Source organism: Thermobia domestica, chromosome 2 (assembly GCF_964235325.1).
Source record: "Thermobia domestica chromosome 2, izTheDome1.hap1.1, whole genome shotgun sequence".
NCBI lineage: Eukaryota > Metazoa > Arthropoda > Insecta > Zygentoma > Lepismatidae > Thermobia > Thermobia domestica.
The window spans coordinates 178,692,720-178,711,851 of NC_137455.1; the positions used below are offsets into that span (position 1 = coordinate 178,692,720).

General features: G+C 34.5%; 1 protein-coding gene and 1 long non-coding RNA gene across 7 annotated transcripts in view; one reads left to right on the forward strand and one right to left on the reverse strand.

Annotated features, from left to right (window-relative positions):
• LOC145677601 (uncharacterized) overlaps positions 1–15,177 on the forward strand; it is a 59,896-nt gene extending 44,719 nt beyond the window's left edge. Inside the window, exon 3 of one of the 2 annotated variants that reach the window (XR_014129899.1) lies at positions 14,671–15,177. This is a non-coding gene — a long non-coding RNA (uncharacterized LOC145677601). Of the gene's footprint in view, positions 1–8,271; positions 8,431–14,670 lie in introns of those variants that run through there. The other variant, XR_014129903.1, reaches the window with a different exon arrangement.
• Frmd5 (FERM domain containing) overlaps positions 1–19,132 on the reverse strand; it is a 334,663-nt gene that overhangs the window by 17,107 nt on the left and 298,424 nt on the right. For 4 of the 5 annotated variants that reach the window (XM_081748047.1, XM_081748042.1, XM_081748044.1 and 1 more), the window contains one exon: positions 17,950–18,180. The exons of the other annotated variant lie outside the window; for it this stretch is intronic. In XM_081748047.1, the coding sequence (XP_081604173.1) occupies positions 17,950–18,180 (231 nt within the window). The remainder of the gene's footprint in view (positions 1–17,949; positions 18,181–19,132) is intronic. 5 annotated transcript variants of the gene reach the window in all.

A 19,132-nucleotide genomic window follows, 5' to 3' on the forward strand; every position in this document is an offset into this window, starting at 1 on the left:
CCCAGGGTATGGATTCCATGTATTTTGTTACGCAGAATACAAATTTCGAAACCCCAGGACAATTGACCATGTCAATTCCTTTTCATGGCCGAAAAACTTGAGCGAATTTGGATAGGGAGGATACTCATAAAACAGCCATACAAAGAAACAGAAGTTCTGCACAGCGGACCCCAGGGTATGGATTCCATGTATTTTGTTACGCAGAATACAAATTTCGAAACCCCAGGACGATTGACAATGTCAATTCCTTTTCATGGCCGAAAAACTTGAGCGAATTTGGATAGGGAGGATATTCATAAAACAGCCATACAAAGAAACAGAAGTTCTGCACAGCGGACCCCAGGGTATGGATTCCATGTATTTTGTTACGCAGAATACAAATTTCGAAACCCCAGGACGATTGACCATGTCAATTTCTTTTCATGGCCGAAAAACTTGAGCGAATTTGGATACGGAGGATACTCATAAAACAGCCATACAAAGAAACAGAAGTTCTGCACAGCGGACCCCAGGGTATGGATTCCATGTATTTTGTTACGCAGAATACAAATTTCGAAACCCCAGGACGATTGACCATGTGAATTCCTTTTCATGGGCGAAAAACTTGAGCGAATTTGGATAGGGAGGATATTCATAAAACAGCCATACAAAGAAACAGAAGTTCTGCACAGCGGACCCCAGGGTATGGATTCCATGTATTTTGTTACGCAGAATACAAATTTCGAAACCCCAGGACGATTGACCATGTCAATTTCTTTTCATGGCCGAAAAACTTGAGCGAATTTGGATACGGAGGATACTCATAAAACAGCCATACAAAGAAACAGAAGTTCTGCACAGCGGACCCCAGGGTATGGATTCCATGTATTTTGTTACGCAGAATACAAATTTCGAAACCCCAGGACGATTGACCATGTGAATTCCTTTTCATGGGCGAAAAGCTTGAGCGAATTTGGATAGGGAGGATATTCATAAAACAGCCATACAAAGAAACAGAAGTTCTGCACAGCGGACCCCAGGGTATGGATTCCATGTTATTTGTTACGCAGAATACAAATTTCGAAACCCCAGGACGATTGACCATGTGAATTCCTTTTCATGGGTGAAAAACTTGAGCAAATTTGGATAGGGAGGATATTCATAAAACAGCCATACAAAGAAACAGAAGTTCTGCACAGCGGACCCCAGGGTATGGATTCCATGTATTTTGTTACGCAGAATACAAATTTCGAAACCCCAGGACGATTGACCATGTCAATTCCTTTTCATGGGCAAAAAACTTGAGCGAATTTGGATAGGGAGGATATTCATAAAACAGCCATACAAAGAAACAGAAGTTCTGCACAGCGGACCCCAGGGTATGGATTCCATGTATTTTGTTACGCAGAATACAAATTTCGAAACCCCAGGACAATTGACCATGTCAATTCCTTTTCATGGCCGAAAAACTTGAGCGAATTTGGATAGGGAGGATACTCATAAAACAGCCATACAAAGAAACAGAAGTTCTGCACAGCGGACCCCAGGGTATGGATTCCATGTATTTTGTTACGCAGAATACAAATTTCGAAACCCCAGGACGATTGACCATGTCAATTCTTTTTCATGGCAGAAAAGCTTGAGCGAATTTGGATAGGGAGGATATTCATAAAACAGCCATACAAAAAAACCGAAGTTCTGCACAGCGGACCCCAGGGTATGGATTCCATGTATTTTGTTACGCAGAATACAAATTTCGAAACCCCAGGACGATTGACCATGTGAATTCCTTTTCATGGGCGAAAAACTTGAGCGAATTTGGATAGGGAGGATATTCATAAAACAGCCATACAAAGAAACAGAAGTTCTGCACAGCGGACCCCAGGGTATGGATTCCATGTTATTTGTTACGCAGAATACAAATTTCGAAACCCCAGGACGATTGACCATGTGAATTCCTTTTCATGGGTGAAAAACTTGAGCAAATTTGGATAGGGAGGATATTCATAAAACAGCCATACAAAGAAACAGAAGTTCTGCACAGCGGACCCCAGGGTATGGATTCCATGTATTTTGTTACGCAGAATACAAATTTCGAAACCCCAGGACGATTGACCATGTCAATTCCTTTTCATGGGCAAAAAACTTGAGCGAATTTGGATAGGGAGGATATTCATAAAACAGCCATACAAAGAAACAGAAGTTCTGCACAGCGGACCCCAGGGTATGGATTCCATGTATTTTGTTACGCAGAATACAAATTTCGAAACCCCAGGACAATTGACCATGTCAATTCCTTTTCATGGCCGAAAAACTTGAGCGAATTTGGATAGGGAGGATACTCATAAAACAGCCATACAAAGAAACAGAAGTTCTGCACAGCGGACCCCAGGGTATGGATTCCATGTATTTTGTTACGCAGAATACAAATTTCGAAACCCCAGGACGATTGACAATGTCAATTCCTTTTCATGGCCGAAAAACTTGAGCGAATTTGGATAGGGAGGATATTCATAAAACAGCCATACAAAGAAACAGAAGTTCTGCACAGCGGACCCCAGGGTATGGATTCCATGTATTTTGTTACGCAGAATACAAATTTCGAAACCCCAGGACGATTGACCATGTCAATTCTTTTTCATGGCAGAAAAGCTTGAGCGAATTTGGATAGGGAGGATATTCATAAAACAGCCATACAAAGAAACAGAAGTTCTGCACAGCGGACCCCAGGGTATGGATTCCATGTTATTTGTTACGCAGAATACAAATTTCGAAACCCCAGGACGATTGACCATGTCAATTCCTTTTCATGGGTGAAAAACTTGAGCAAATTTGGATAGGGAGGATATTCATAAAACAGCCATACAAAGAAACAGAAGTTCTGCACAGCGGACCCCAGGGTATGGATTCCATGTATTTTGTTACGCAGAATACCAATTTCGAAACCCCAGGACGATTGACCATGTGAATTCCTTTTCATGGGCAAAAAACTTGAGCGAATTTGGATAGGGAGGATATTCATAAAACAGCCATACAAAGAAACAGAAGTTCTGCACAGCGGACCCCAGGGTATGGATTCCATGTATTTTGTTACGCAGAATACAAATTTCGAAACCCCAGGACGACTGACCATGTCAATTCCTTTTCATGGGCGAAAAACTTGAGCGAATTTGGATAGGGAGGATATTCATAAAACAGCCATACAAAGAAACAGAAGTTCTGCACAGCGGACCCCAGGGTATGGATTCCATGTAGTTTGTTACGCAGAATACAAATTTCGAAACCCCAGGACGATTGACCATGTCAATTCCTTTTCATGGGCGAAAAACTTGAGCGAATTTGGATAGGGAGGATATTCATAAAACAGCCATACAAAGAAACAGAAGTTCTGCACAGCGGACCCCAGGGTATGGATTCCATGTTATTTGTTACGCAGAATACAAATTTCGAAACCCCAGGACGATTGACGATGTGAATTCCTTTTCATGGGCGAAAAACTTGAGCGAATTTGGATAGGGAGGATATTCATAAAACAGCCATACAAAGAAACAGAAGTTCTGCACAGCGGACCCCAGGGTATGGATTCCATGTATTTTGTTACACAGAATCCAAATTTCGGAGCCCCAGGACGATCGATCGTGTTTTTTTTTTTTTTTTTTTTTTTTTGTAATGAGCGAAACACTTAGCGATTTTAGATAGGGAGGATACACGTAATACAGCCATACAAAAAAAAAAAAAAAAAAAGTTCTGTGCAGCGTACCTTAGGTATGGATTCGATGTATTTTGTTACACAGAATACAAATTTCGAAACCCTAGGACGATTGACTGTGTCAATTTTGTTTTATAGGCGAAAAACGTGTGTCCTTCCAATCCAAAATCGCTCAAGTTTTTCGCCCATAAAAGGGAACTGACACGGTCAATCATCCTGGGGTTTTTAAATCTGGATTCTGTGTAACAAAATACATCTAATCCATACCCTGGGGTCCGGCTCACAGAACTTTTTTTCATAGCTGTATTACCCTATCGTAATGTGTATCGTCCCTATCCAAAATCGCTCAAGTTTTCCCCTCTTTATATATATTAAAAAAAAAAAAAAAAACTCATTTTGTATCATGCACACTGGCAGCTTTAGTTGTAGAAAAGGCTGCAGAAAATATTCTCTTACAATAAATAATAACTGAGATTCAAAAGGTGACGTTTCTTTCTGTCAACATCATGAAATTAGTGAAAGTTACAGGAAATGAAGTTGTATGAATAATGCCAACTCATTCGTCAGTCGAGAATGGAATGGACAACAACGACTAACCAACCAAGATGTCTCAAACACTCTCAAAATGGCTGCTATGTTATTATTTGAATAACTTAAATTTACTTTGGCTAAGGTAAACTTGCAGTGACACACACACATACAAAAGGTTGATTTGAATCCTGCTTCACGCACAGACGTGAATACGAAATATCTAGAGACAATTGTGTTGTGTTAACAAATAAATGAATTTTTCAAACAATCAACTCAGAACGAAGTTAACGCCGAGTTTTAATGTCAAGTTGGATTTAATTTTCACTGTTATTTAGAAACCAATTCGAATATGAAAGCCATGTATCAATCAGGAGTAACTTCACATTTCCTAAGTTAGTGTGACATGTGCGAAGATACGAATGCAAATGGGAATTTGCATCGAAGGTTGGCGATAGAGTCGTACAATCTTGTTAAAGAAACCTGGCCACCCACCTCTCTTCGAAAACCCTTGTACTCTAACCCATGGTTCGAATTAAATCAAACCTGAGTGTTAATAAGTCAACATAGGCGTTTATTTAGAATCAAAGCATTAGAATTTCCGAAGTACGCTTCCCAGAATATGACCTAAATCAAAGTGGGTGGCCAACATTTTCTGAACATGACTGTACATTCATCTGGTGATTTTCAAGAGGATCTTAAGAAGGGAAAAGAGAGTTTATATGCAAATGTGTGCAAATCATACAATGAAAAAAAGAAAAGTGCAACTGATACTTTCAACAACGAGTTCCAGTGAGTATTCCGGTCACAACATGCAACTGCTATGTAAGAAACAATAACCAATATGACGTTACTAATTTTTAATTACAGCATAATTTCTGAAATTAGAAAATATAACTGCCCAAGATAGAAAGTTGTGGACAAAAGCTGGAGAATCCTTCATCCAGCAATGTATTGAAAATGGTTGATGATATTAGATGAGATTGGTAAATAACAAATAACTTAACAGAAATTAGTTAACATATCACCAGAAAACACGAGAAAGAAAGAAAGAACTTTCGGTGATGCTTCGTTGAGCAGGGAGTAGTACGAAGAAAAGCAATTTTAAAGAAGAAAACAGCGGTAATTACGGGTTATCAGGTATTGTACCATATTGACTTTCTGAGTCATATGATAATGTTACAAGGTTCAAATCAAGACAGTTCAGTGGAATCTCTATCTTCCTCTACTAAAGTCTCTCAATTTTGAAATTTGGTAACATGTGACACATCAAGTTAGTACGACGTTGTACCTTACATTCCCTAATTACAGCTTTTTGTTTTAACATTGTTTTTCTTTCTACTTCTCTCAACTTCCCCAACCACTCTTATATGATGAAACGTCAGTGAAATGTCTACAACATAGGCTTCCTTTGTATCTGCATTTTGTGTTTTAATTAATTTCGTGTAAAGTTATTTGTTTCTCACATCCATTTCGGAATTTCTTTGTTTTGTACTTATTTAAAGATGTAATTTGATGTATATTTATATAATTAGTAAGAACATGTAACAACTTATTGAGTCAAAATGCATTTTACTACTTCAGTAATCTCTGTCGCCTTCGTTTGCAGTTCTGGTAAATTCATATGAAAATTCTTTTTACTATTCATAATTTTATCTTGAACTTTTTTGGTATGCTCAGTTGAATGTAACAACAATAATTATACAAGTGTTTTTCAATGGTAAACACAATACTACAAAACTAGTTCTACAATACATAAGTCGTTACAAAAGAAGTTTTTGCGCTAAGTATTTACAGTACCAGATCGTTCGAAAGAAGAATTATTCGAGTACAATGGATTTACATTAACAAGGGTTTAACGTCATCATTTTCAACTAGTTATACTTTGTTCAAGTGTTATCATTTTTACTTTTTTAAGATCTAGAAATGCACTATCTTGCAATATATTGTTACAGATTTAAGTCAGCAACGGGATAGAATCTATCATGATATATTTCGAGTGAAAAGATAACTTTTTTTCGTCCTTTCCAATGCATCTTAATTTTTTATTGTCTTAAACGATGCTTTTCGAATAAACGTGAAAATTTACGTGAGAACAAGAAGTATGAACTTCATATCTGCTCTCTAATGGAATATAACTCAAAAACATATCTACCCAGCAAAGCGATTTGAAGAATTCTTGAAGAACTAATAAGAAGTGCTAATCTAAAATTCGATTATTCACAATAACGTGATACCTGTACAACGAATTTTATTTAAAAAGTCGTCGTAATAATAAGCGGTTTATAAGTAATACTATCATTTTTCGATACTAAAATCTTAAATTCCAATCAAATTCTCTCTTTTACACGAAGAAATGTTATGTGTGATTACATAATTAATTAACTATATGGTTTAAAGGACCCAAAAATTCAGCACAGCAGAAGCGATAATCTTCATTGTATCATATCCGGTGCCACGTGAATCTACTCTAGATATAATACAAGCTTTCTTCCTATTATTATTCTACCTTCTTCTTGGTCTTTTCAAGGCATCATCTCCCTAAAGTGTTCCGAGTAGCACTCTATGAAACGGGAAACATAATTCCCTTCCATGACAATCGTGTCAAATCTCCTGATTCCAGCACAATTGATTTCTACGTATTTGGACTATTAAAATGGCGTTAACAACATCGCCCCCACTGGCCTATGGAAAACATATAGGGAAGAATGGGATAGGTTTTCTATGCCTGTGATCCAACGTAGTTTATTGCAGTGGAAATTGCAATGTCGGGAGATAGTCTATAATGCTGGGGGTCCAACAGAACACAACAGGTAGAGGTGGTACTGCGTTTCATATAATAATTACATTTTGAAAATCGGTCGGATATAAACAGATCAACATTTTGTACTAAGAGATTTTTTTCTTGAATCAGTTATTATTGCTAGCAGTAGTGGCAGTAGTAGTGGTGCTGGTGATAATAGTTCATTTTGTTCCAGCTATGCATATTCTACAACTGTTTTCCTATGCATATTCTACAACTGTTTTCCTATGTACTATGAGGTTAAGATAAAACTGTTTTCCTATGTACTATGAGGTTAAGATATATATTGTAAATTTACATTAGACATGAAATCGATAAATACGATGAATTGAGGTCGCGCTGACTGTAGAACTAAAACCATCGATTTTAAAAATTGTCTCCTATTTGAATCATTGAAACGTGTATATTGGATGGTATAATGAAAAGTGTAACAAAACTCGAACGTGGAATATTTTCCGTATTAAAACTGAATTGGCAAACCAATTTGAATTCTAATTTAAATGACCTTGCACAACGTACGTATGATTCATAGTATAATCAAATAAGAAAATTCTGACGTTGGTTGCAGAATGAAGGAACTCGAATCTGTATCTTATTCATGCTTTAACTTCGATCATAATAATTTAATGATGAAGACATCAGGCAATTGCGGTGACCACGGAGGGACTTGAGGTTCATCGGGATACTTCTTGACGTCTCTTCATATATAACGAAGGGGATCTTTTGATATTGAATTATCTAAGAAAATACATATGAAACAAAACTGTGTGTCTGGAATGTAAACATATTCACCGGATCTACTAAAATTCAGAAATGTAACTTCATGATTTGCCTGCCACTTTTTAAAATAATCTTATTGTTTCTATCTTTTATCTTCCGTTGTTTTTCATCAATGTATTATTATTTGCTTTTTTTTTCATAGAAAAACAATTTAAAACTGAGAATAATACCTCTACCTGTTTCCGTTGCTAAGATGTGTCCAGATCATTTTCCACCGTCACGCCTCTACAAATCAGTGGCTCAAACTAAAACGAACAATTCCTTCATCCGTTCCTATTTGTTTTAATGTTAGTATCCCGAAATTAATCTAAAAATACTCTATTTTCAATAAAATTGTTAATATACAGATGCTGATTCATTTCAATCGGAACAAATTGAAATTGTTGCTTACCTAAGATATATAACCACCTCACCAACGATCATGCTCGATGTGATGGACCATTCGAAAACATTACATTTTCCACTGTAACAGACTTCATTGCAGATGTATCAGGAGTATACTGTTCCACTCCTGTTTGCAGACCTTCCAGAGGACATTTATCCTGTGAATTAGACGTGATGAAAGATGCCGTTTGAGGAGTCCGAAATCCACATGGCTCTCATCTGGGCTATGAAATAGCATGGATATCAGTTGCAGCTGTCATGTGTCAGTAGAAGGCAAGTGATGTTTTAGCCATGTAGCTTAAAGCTTTGTCTTGATGAAGTTCCACACAATGGGTGTTGTCGTCGTACAGTGTTAGTATTCTGTTTGTGTACACTGGAGATAGAACATGTTATTGGTAATAAACATTATTTTTCAATGTTTCTGCCTTACGAATTTTGGGGTTGTCTCTGCGGCAAAACCCAGTCATAACCATAAAACTTTTTGAGAGATTGTCCTTGCATTGGCACATAAATTTAAGGTACGGGACAAGAATAAACGTCCAAAAATGCCATTAAAACTAACGACAATTTTGGTCATTTACTTTTGTCCTGTGCTTTACAGTGGCCTTTTTCATTCGTATGTGATGGCATCTTAACGCCTCTATAGATGACAACCCGAACTTTCCCACAGTCATTTAGGCATATTCATAATTCGTCCATTGTCACAACAAATTTCCAGTAGTTCACTAGCTAGGTAGGTGGTGCTCCTAAGCCTTCTATCCTTGCTCTTTAGTGCCCCCATTATGCTGTGATATCAACGCAAGCATAGTAGCTTGTGGTTGCACGATTAGCTATTGACTGTGGTAAGGGTCACATATAATCGTTTGGCCATAACATGCTGTGGTAAGGGATTCTAACAGGCCGCCATCCCGGACCTTCTTCAGCACAGGTGTTGTGAGTTTCACTGTTGCTCTCTTGGATGCAGTTTGATTTCGGTCGTGCACGACGCTGCTGTTCATAACCATTAATTATAACACTAACAGTGGCACGTTGTACCACGAAGGCGTTGTTAAGACACTGTTCTACTATGTGGAAATGCTACTAAAGTTTAAACGAGAATCATCACGTACCCTTCCGAAAAGTGATTATTTGTAAATCCATTGTTTTATGTCAATTAATACATGTCATATTTTGTTTTAGATACCAATTTCTTACATGTAAATCGTCGTTTTAATCATTAGCAATAGAAGTCGGAAATATGTTTTTTTCAATTTTTTAATTTATGGTATTTAAATAACAGAGTTCAATGAACTCGGGATTTTACTGAAATAACAAATACTTTGTAAGCTACTGTGCAATAAGAAGCGGAAAAATAAAGGCACAAAGAGTAGAAACATGCTTTGTTGAAAATAAAACTGACATTAACTATTTAATAATTATAAGTTATTTCCAATCATTGTAAAAAGAAACATAAAGTATCATAATTTAAAGCTGAATTGATGATGAGAATAAGCCAGTAGCAACATGTAACAAAACACTGCTTTTATATTGACACTCTTAAAGTGACAGTTCTTCAATAAGAAACCAACTTTAATTCGCATTTTTTCTTCTCTCTTCATAATAGTTGGAAAACAATCTTTTATAGTTACATACTTGTAATTCAGCATAAACAGTACGAAATCTATCCCAGCTACATATATATCTGAACAGAATAAATGTTTACATCGCAGAAATGTACAGCGTGTCCTTTCTTAACATTCACTAGTTCAGCAACAAACATGAAGTTATCATATATACATAATATTTCTTTAAATTTGCAAGTATGTTATTTCTTTAAATTTGAAATCTACAATAATTCATTTCATTTCATTTCTTTACTTCAGAGAGCCATTCAGTAACCACTCAACTATGTACTTTTCTGTGAAAAGTAATTATTTTTCCTACTTCCAAAAAGACAAATCGATGTACCTACATTTACACGTAGTGCATAATTTGAGTAATTTGTCACCGAAGCTAATTGAAGCGAGTGTTAGCAAAGCTCCTACCATTCAATTAGATTGACATTTGTCCATCTCTTCCCCGATAACTCTCGTAAAACTTGCCTGATTTTAATAAAACGTAGTATGCGCCTTCCTTCAACATTCAGAAATAAGCCTGGAGTTGTAATCCATGAAGTATAAGGAGGTAAAATCGATCACACGAAGCAAGTTTGCAAATGTACATGCTAAATAATTTTCCAATGTGAGCCACGTAAAAATTATTACAGAACTTAGTGTTTATTTTGTTTGTGGCATTGTGAATATCCCCATAGCTTCGGGTTTAAGTCTGCCAAGAATGAAAGGGTGAATTCATCCTCCCCCATCCCCCTCAATTTTAAAAATATGTTCCACGATAATTTTCGTTAAAAAATTTCGATTTTGGGGGCGTAATATATTGTACATCATCTTCTAGGCTTCCCAATCATACCTTCTGCAGGCAGTTAAAATCAATAAAGAACAAAATAGTGGATTTATCCTCCTCTTCGATTTCTTTTATAGTTCCACAATATTTTTATTCTAAAATTCATTATGCTTTGATACCATATAATGTACACTTCTTTGATTGCTTTCCGTAATCCCCAGTGCTTGCGGTTGAAATCAGCCAAGAAAGAGCGGTGAATTCAGCCCCTCATGTGGGAAGGATTTCTCTCGCCTCCCTCTCCCCCCGAATTTAAAAAATATATATATATTTCGCTATAATTTCCGTTACAACTGTTCGATTTTGGTGTAATATGTAGTACATTTTCTTTATGGCTTGCCAATCATTCACTCTGCATGGAGCTCTCCCCTTCTCCATCTTCTTTTTTTCCCACGATAATCTATATAAAACTCATCCTGTGTTGATACAATATTATGAACATTTTCTTTGATTCTTTTTTGATTCAATGTTTGGGATTAAAATCAGGCAAGAATGAGCGGCGAATGTATCCATTTAATGTGGTACGGACTACCCATCATTCCATTAAAACATATGATGCAAGATACCGTTCGTAAAAATATTTGCTTTTCATGAAATATGGCGTCTACTTTTTGAGGCTTCACAATCATTCCCATTCTTGGATTTAAAATCAATCAAGAAAGAGAGAGTTATTTCTCTCCCTCTGGTTAAGAAAACAATGTGTTCTATGATACATTTCATAAACATTATTCGATTTTAACACAATATGAGTAGGTTTTTACATAATACTCCTCTCGCAGATGAAGTCAATCAAATATCTAGCCTCACTTACTCTTACACCAACAAGGATTTAAATAAAATTTCTATGATAATTTTCGTAAAAAATTACAATTACAGGCTATTTTTTTCTCAGAATTTCCAATCGCATCGACTACTTGCTGGTGAAATGGGTCAATAATGAGAGAGCGCGTTCTCTCCAATTTTATATAACATATTTTCCTGAACATTTATTAAAAGCACTCAGATTTTTATAGAACATTGTGTGTGTGTATGTGTTGCCGAAGATTAAAGACTTCCTACAATATGGGGTTGAAATTACCAACAAGGAAGATCGGTCGCTTCAACAATATACAGCATCACTAATGTATAAATTTATTTATTGTTGCTACTAAAGAGAGGAAATTTTAATAATAAGTGTCTATTGTTTGAGTACTACATATGTAAGTTTATTCAGTCTCTAATTTTAATTATTTTATCTTGACCAATTAATTTTCGAAACTAAAGAAATAAAGCATCTCTTACAAATATGTAATTAAACAAAAGCACAGAACTACAACTTAAATTCTATCTTACTAATAAATAACAGTAAAATACAACGTTTTTGTTTTAAATTAATACTATCTACAATAATAAAAAATATAATTTTCAATGCCGAGCACCTAGAAAAATTTACATGCATAACATTCGGTTTAATTACTTTTATTTATAAAATAATAAAATGTATATAGTGTTCACCAAAGTAAAGTGAGCATGCACGAGCATAAAAACTATCTTCACAATACAACACGATGACTCAAGGTAAATGTATGGGATAATGCTGACTCTGACTATTATAGTTCATGCACCTACCTGCATTATTATTATTATTATTAATTTAGATACTTAATAATATATATATATATATATACACGAAGAGCTTCCAATAAGTTATGACACGCACACCAAGACCACTGTAGGGAACCCCATTGCGCAATTTGAAGTCAGTCGGAGCAGCACAGTGATCGTAAACAGAGAATTTGTGTGAGCAGAATTCCGGCACAGAAGCAGTACCGGATGCGGCTGTCTCAAGAGTTGTTGAACTTCTTTGAGAAGGACCAGGACAAATTCTTGGCTCAACTGGTTCCAGGGAACGAAATCTGGATTCATCATTGAAGAAACACCTGTGGGGAAAACGTTCATCGTCGGACAACAAGGTCCAACAGGCTGTTTCCCAGTGGTTTGCAGACCTTGCCCACAAAGAGGCGACGGTGCATAGATCTTCATGGCGACTACCATCGAAAAACAGTGACGACCAGATGAGCCTATCTGCATTCCTTCCTGTCTAGGTAAATAACTTATTGGACGCCCCTCGTACATGTATATATAATATCAATTTTCCGATTCATTTATGCAGCTGATTTACTTAAAATAATTTTATAATTCAAAAAAAGCAAAGCTACATATTAAAAGAGAGTTATGAATATGTAACATGCTTAGTCGTAAAGAAGTAGAAGTAATTAAATTTTAATTCGAATGGGAAATGAACTAAAAGAACAGTATCAACGTTCTTAACATAATCATGATAAACTGCCAAGAAATATCGTACAAAAATAAAATGTGCAAATTATAATACACAAATAACGAAACTTAAATTAAAGACAGTATATAATTATTGAAAATTGATGCACAGAAATACTAGCACTTTATAAACATTCTTAGGCATTGGTTCAAAATATACGTTAAAAGAAAAGCTGACTTGTATATAGTGAACTTTACCTTATCGTTTGCTAAATATTAGCACATTCGCAAAGTGAATTCTAGCTTGCTTCCGAAAATAATACAACCGGGTACTAAGCTCAAATCAGTAAATGAAGGTCTTTAAAATAATAATAAATAAATAAATAAATAAATAAATGAAAAGAAACCGAAAAATGTTGAGCCTTTCCTTTAAAATTTACTAATAAATGATGTCCGTGAAAAAAATATGAAAATAAAAAATGTCAAATGTTTTCTAAAACCTATATTAAATAACAATACAAATAATAATATTTATATATGTAGGATCATTATTAAGTCTCTGAGCTTCGATCTGAATTTTCAATTTTTATTATTTCTATTCCATTGATAATAAAAAATTTATTTCTAAAAACACATAAAAGCAATTTAACGCAAAGAAATAAAAACTACTAATCTGGCTCTTTCTAGCTGTTATCTATGTGTGTTAAACAATCATAAATGGTCGAGTCCAGGTAGGAGCTCATGTAATTCGGACCCACGTTAAGCTGAGGGTTCACGTCATACAGCCTCAGTGCTGAAGAGGGTCGCTAAAACTTCACATACGCAAACCAAAATAAATAGTCGAATTTTCACAACTTACTTGGTAATATTTTCAAGCTATATATATATATGAAAGGGAAAAGAATAACAGCGATAGTACATCCGAAATTTATTAAATGAATACAAAATATAAACTATAACACACTTCGAAATAATAAAACTACTAAATTAAATGACTGAAAATGAAAGAGTTGCCAGAAAGCAGTGAGAATTTTACTATTTACGATTGTTTAAAAATTTGGAATACAACTGAGAAGATTAAGGTTAGTAGTTTTGGTTTATTTGAAATACAGGTCTCCTAATGGCTTACATCAGCAATTATTTAATGGAATTTAGTATATACTATAAGTAATTCATTTAATTTTATTATGTATATGTATGTGATGAATGAAACGAAAATGATAATATACGCAAGTTATATGTATGTACCTTTGCTACTTGTTCACATAGTTGCCATATACTCGTGCATACTAGAATTTGTAATGGGACGTTACTTTCTGCATTCTACCTGTACTGTTTCCCCCAATCTTTAGAGGAGTGGGAAAAAGGAAGGAACATTTGTTACCATAGCACCACATTATTTGCTTATATACTGATTTCGATCTTTCACACATACGAAAGTGTGATTTAAGAAGGGTCCAGAATAATGAACAACGACGTAGCAGACGACAAATTAGTTAGTTTATTACATTTTCTTCTCATTGTCCTTAGCTGTTTATTAGTTTCAAATAACTGCTTCATCAGCCACGCTTGCATGCGTTAATAGATTATAGTAGCATGTGAGGACGTAATTGTTTCCATAGCATCTGTATTAAGCTTTCCAGTCTACTGGAGATTGATTTCATTCTGGAGACAGAATTCTTTGAGGAAGAGATACAGAAAACTGTGTCCCAATATGACAACTGAGTATATGGCGACAGTGTGAAAAAAGTAACACGGACTGTATTTGTTAACACTTTTTTCTTTCTTTTGACAGCTCACTGAAACTTGATAATAAAAATGTTCTCATGTGTACCCCTAGAGTTCTCTCGGCAATGTGTTTGCAATTAGTTTGTGTAAGTCAGTGTGGAATGTTGATACTCGAAGCATGGAGATGCCATGTTTATATTAGGGTATGGAAAGTCGAGAAGCTAAACGAAGTAATACGATCTACATGACCATAATTTTGCGAACGGAAGGTTTTATATACATATAGAGAACAATACAAGAATTAAAGTTTCAAGATAAAGCCATTTCAATAAAGACAATGAACTTCATCTAACTTCAATTTGGAACTCGGTTTTGCTCAAATTTACGACAGCCATATACCTTACGCATGAGTGTACTGAAAATGACTATAGATTATACAGTGTTTCACATGTCTGGAAGTATTAACAATGTAAGGCTAATCAAGAAATGTATTTATAGTGGATGTCACCAAATCGTAATACACAATAAATAGAAACACGATTTTGTGGTAAATAAGAATTCGTAATCTATATATATAAAAGAGAACGCACAAATCCTTTGTGAACTCATCACGCTAATACGGCTGAACCAATTTCTTTCATTTTTGGGGGGTTATTAGGATTTGGACCCTAGATGGTTTTTATCATATCACTTTAATTTTTAATTACCAGTGTCTTGAGATAATTGACCATTCAAGTGTCCATACGTACAAATCCTTTGTTATTAGTTCATCATAGGTAAAAATAAACGTATTTATATGCAACCCGCATGACCATGTGACTCGGCGGGTTAACATAAATGACAGGCGATATAATGTTAACATTTACTGGAATCTACTATGGTTTTTATCATATCACTTGAAAGCGAAAAAGTAAAAATTATCTAATTAACAAGGTTTATTGCGTTCCGGGGTGACCGCAGCGAAGCGGGGTGAACGCTGCTAGTTTCGTTATAAAAAATATGCGTAAAGCGGAATAAAGTCGGTGAATAAAAATTTAATGTAAAAACTCTATTTTCCTTTGCAATTACAATTAATTACCTTTTATTTCACCTTAATTTCCACTCATCAATCTTGATATGAGCTCATGCATAACCATATTAAACAATATTTGAGTGTTTCTGAAATAACACCAAGCATTCTTATTGAATAAAAGTATCATAAGTATCATTTAAAGGGGGGGGGGGGGGGGACAGAGAATTAAAAAAATAAAAAAAAAAAAAACTTCAGTGTTCACGGTTTACTTATGCAAATAACACATAAGCATTTTTCAATGTTTTCTGATGTTAAATTTATTGTTTGTCGGTAAGTATGTCATTGTAAGAAGAGAGAGCCCTCTTCACATCAACATTCGAAACTGATATGTACATTAGTTGGAGACACTTTCCAGCGATTTGTGAATGCTCATCTAATGTACCTCGCTACGCTCCTTCCACACTATCCACTTCACCAGTAGATACCATTTGGAGCTCATTTTGTAACTGGATGTAAAATTTCAAAAATTCATGGTGATCTATTTTCTCAAAAATGGGAATTTTCATCACACTGCTAGAAAACTTACCATCAGGTTTGGCAAGTTTGAATTGGGGAAGATGAAATAATGATGCCAATGTCTTAAAGATCTCACCAGCTCGACTCACGGTCAAGTATGCAGAAGGGAAAGATAACGGTAATGAATAAATCCTAAAAGCGTCGAAAAAATTGTCACTTTTGCGTAAATTTCGTGGAATATCGAGAGTTGTTGCAAATTTCGCTAATTCAACAGAATTTCACGTTTAATCGCGAGCGTTATATGGCCTAACAAATAATCAAAAAATATATATTTTAGGTAAACAACATTTTCATACAAAACTGACACATTTCGCGTTTTCGCGTGTCACCAAAAAATCGTGTCTCTAACAATAAATATAAATTATTATTCAACACATTAAGTTAATGCATTTTTAAAGAAAGGAAGAGTGAACACTAAGAAAGAAGCTACTTAAAATTGCTCGAAAACTTCTTGAGGAAACACGTTTCCCCGTTTATGATTTGTGGTTGACGAAGTTACTAAGGAAGATTCTGTATGTTGCTCCTTAGTTGTTAATTTTGGACAGCTCCAGAATGAACATTACTATTTAACAAATGAATTAGAAATAATGGGTTTGGAAAACGTTTCATCTCTGGAGTCCATAGTCGCAGATTCGATCTCAAAATATGCATGTAGTGCGTTAAACAAATGCCATATTTACACTTGTCACGGAATACTTCCGCTTTAAACTCTATATCAACATTCCACAAATTGTTTTAAATACTTAACTTGCCATTATCATTTTCTTTGTCCTATACTAAGTTTGACATTAAAAAAAAAAAAAAAAAAAAAAAAAAAAAAAAAAAAAAAAAAAACTTGGTTTCCTTTCTACAATACAACACCCTTATTCTGAATTATATTTAATTTTGGACGGTGATAATGAATGGCGTAAGTACTCTTAGAAACATCATCGTGAGTAAAATCACAATTTTTTATATAACATGATGGTATATACGTATTTTTACATTTAACAACCCCTGTAATTATTATATATTGTTTACCCATTGAATGGAAGTTAATGTAAATTTTAAACTCCACACAGACTTTATAATGATCCTTAGAAAATCAAAAGTTTATATAACTATTATAGTGTATGTACGGCCAAAATATTTTCAATGAACTTGCTATTATTCACGATTATGTGATAGATATATATTGTCGTACAACTCCGGTTCACAGTAAACGTTGACTAAATAAACTACAAAAGAATTACTATAATACTATTTTGTTACCTCACAAGGTACTTTATATATGTGAACTATACTTAATTCTAATGAAAATGAAAAGAAATAGCAATTCATATGGAATTTTACCGTAAAAGTAAGGAAGAATATTCTATATATTGGAGAGGTCATTTTTTGCAATGCTAATATCAACTACGCGCAGATCTGCAACGCCTACTCTAACCTAGTTTATAAATATTCTTACAGAAATAAAAGTAATATTTTTTGAAAGGTTCCACTAAAAAAATGATTATTAAAAAAGAAGTAAAACATGTGCGTGGATTACACAAGAAGTAAATTGAAAATAGAAAAAGAAATGCCATTATGTCATATTTCGACTCTAGTCTCACAAAAAAAGAAAAAAATCTATCCATGCTGAAACACGAGAAGACCGAAAAAATGCACCAGAAAGGTTTTTAAGAGATAATCGTTTCTACTAGAAGAAAAAGAGAAAATGAATCGGGGTTAAGAACATAGATGGGAACAAAGCGCTGATGTCCCCAGCAAGCCTCTTACCTCCTTTGGCAGTCGACAGTTCAGTTGTTGGGGACAGAATGCTATTAGGCTCAACAGCCACATTATTACCAATGATTTCCGTCTCTGTGTCAAGATTATCTTGCTGTTTATCTACTTCAGCATTAGCATCCTGGTTCAAACCAAAGTCTGTGCGATCAACATGTGTGTCCAAGTTTTCATGCTCAGTTATAACGTTGTTATCATGCGTTTCAATTGCATTGGGTTCCTCAGCTATGGAAAGAACCAAGGGGGGTTAACTGGCTTCACAGTAAAACAAAATAAAATGAAAATAAAGAAATGGGATATCAAATAAAGGCATCATTTTTAACAATGAAATTAAACAAATTAAATGAACAACAGTGCACAACAGTTACGGAGCACATATTACAAGTATTAAAATAAATATTACTTCTTAAATATCATGCATGGTATGATTTTATTTACAAAAGAAATAATTAGGGAACATTTATTTCACATTCAAGTAGCAAAATAAACATGCACACTTTTAATATTGCGTTCTATATTAAAGTAATGAACATTTATAGAAGCAGTTTTTACTGTAGCTTCAGGTTATCAAAGTATTGTATATGTACAGTAAAGATGATTGATAAGTTTTTTTTAATCAGTTCATTAAACCTGTTTTTTACACTTCCAAATTATTAAGTGCATATAAATAAATAAATAAATAAATAAATAAATAAATAAATAAATAAATAAGTAAAAGCTTACGTATGGAAACTGATAAAAACATTTAGAACAAAAATTAAATTTTAAAATGTGTAGGAATTTCAGGAGTAAAGCTATGTAAGAAATACCAAGATGTACATCTGTTGTATATCGGTGTAGTTCTTGATAAGTTAAGAATGAAAAGTTTTTTATTTCTATGTATGGGTTCACATTAAAAATAGAAAATTACATTATCTTTTATTATCAAATACTGTTCCACAATAGTCAAACAATTATTACTATGCAATAATAATTATAAAAAACAGTGAGGTTAATAGTAACGAAACGATCAATCTCTTATCTGATCAGCCCACAATTATCATACGTTTTATCAAAGTTATGATATATGTATTTAGGGGGAAAATATATATACACTTACAACAGCTGTAGGGAATGATGGCACCGACACATGATACAGCTCACAAAAATTACTCCTATTTTCGAAGAATGAAAGATT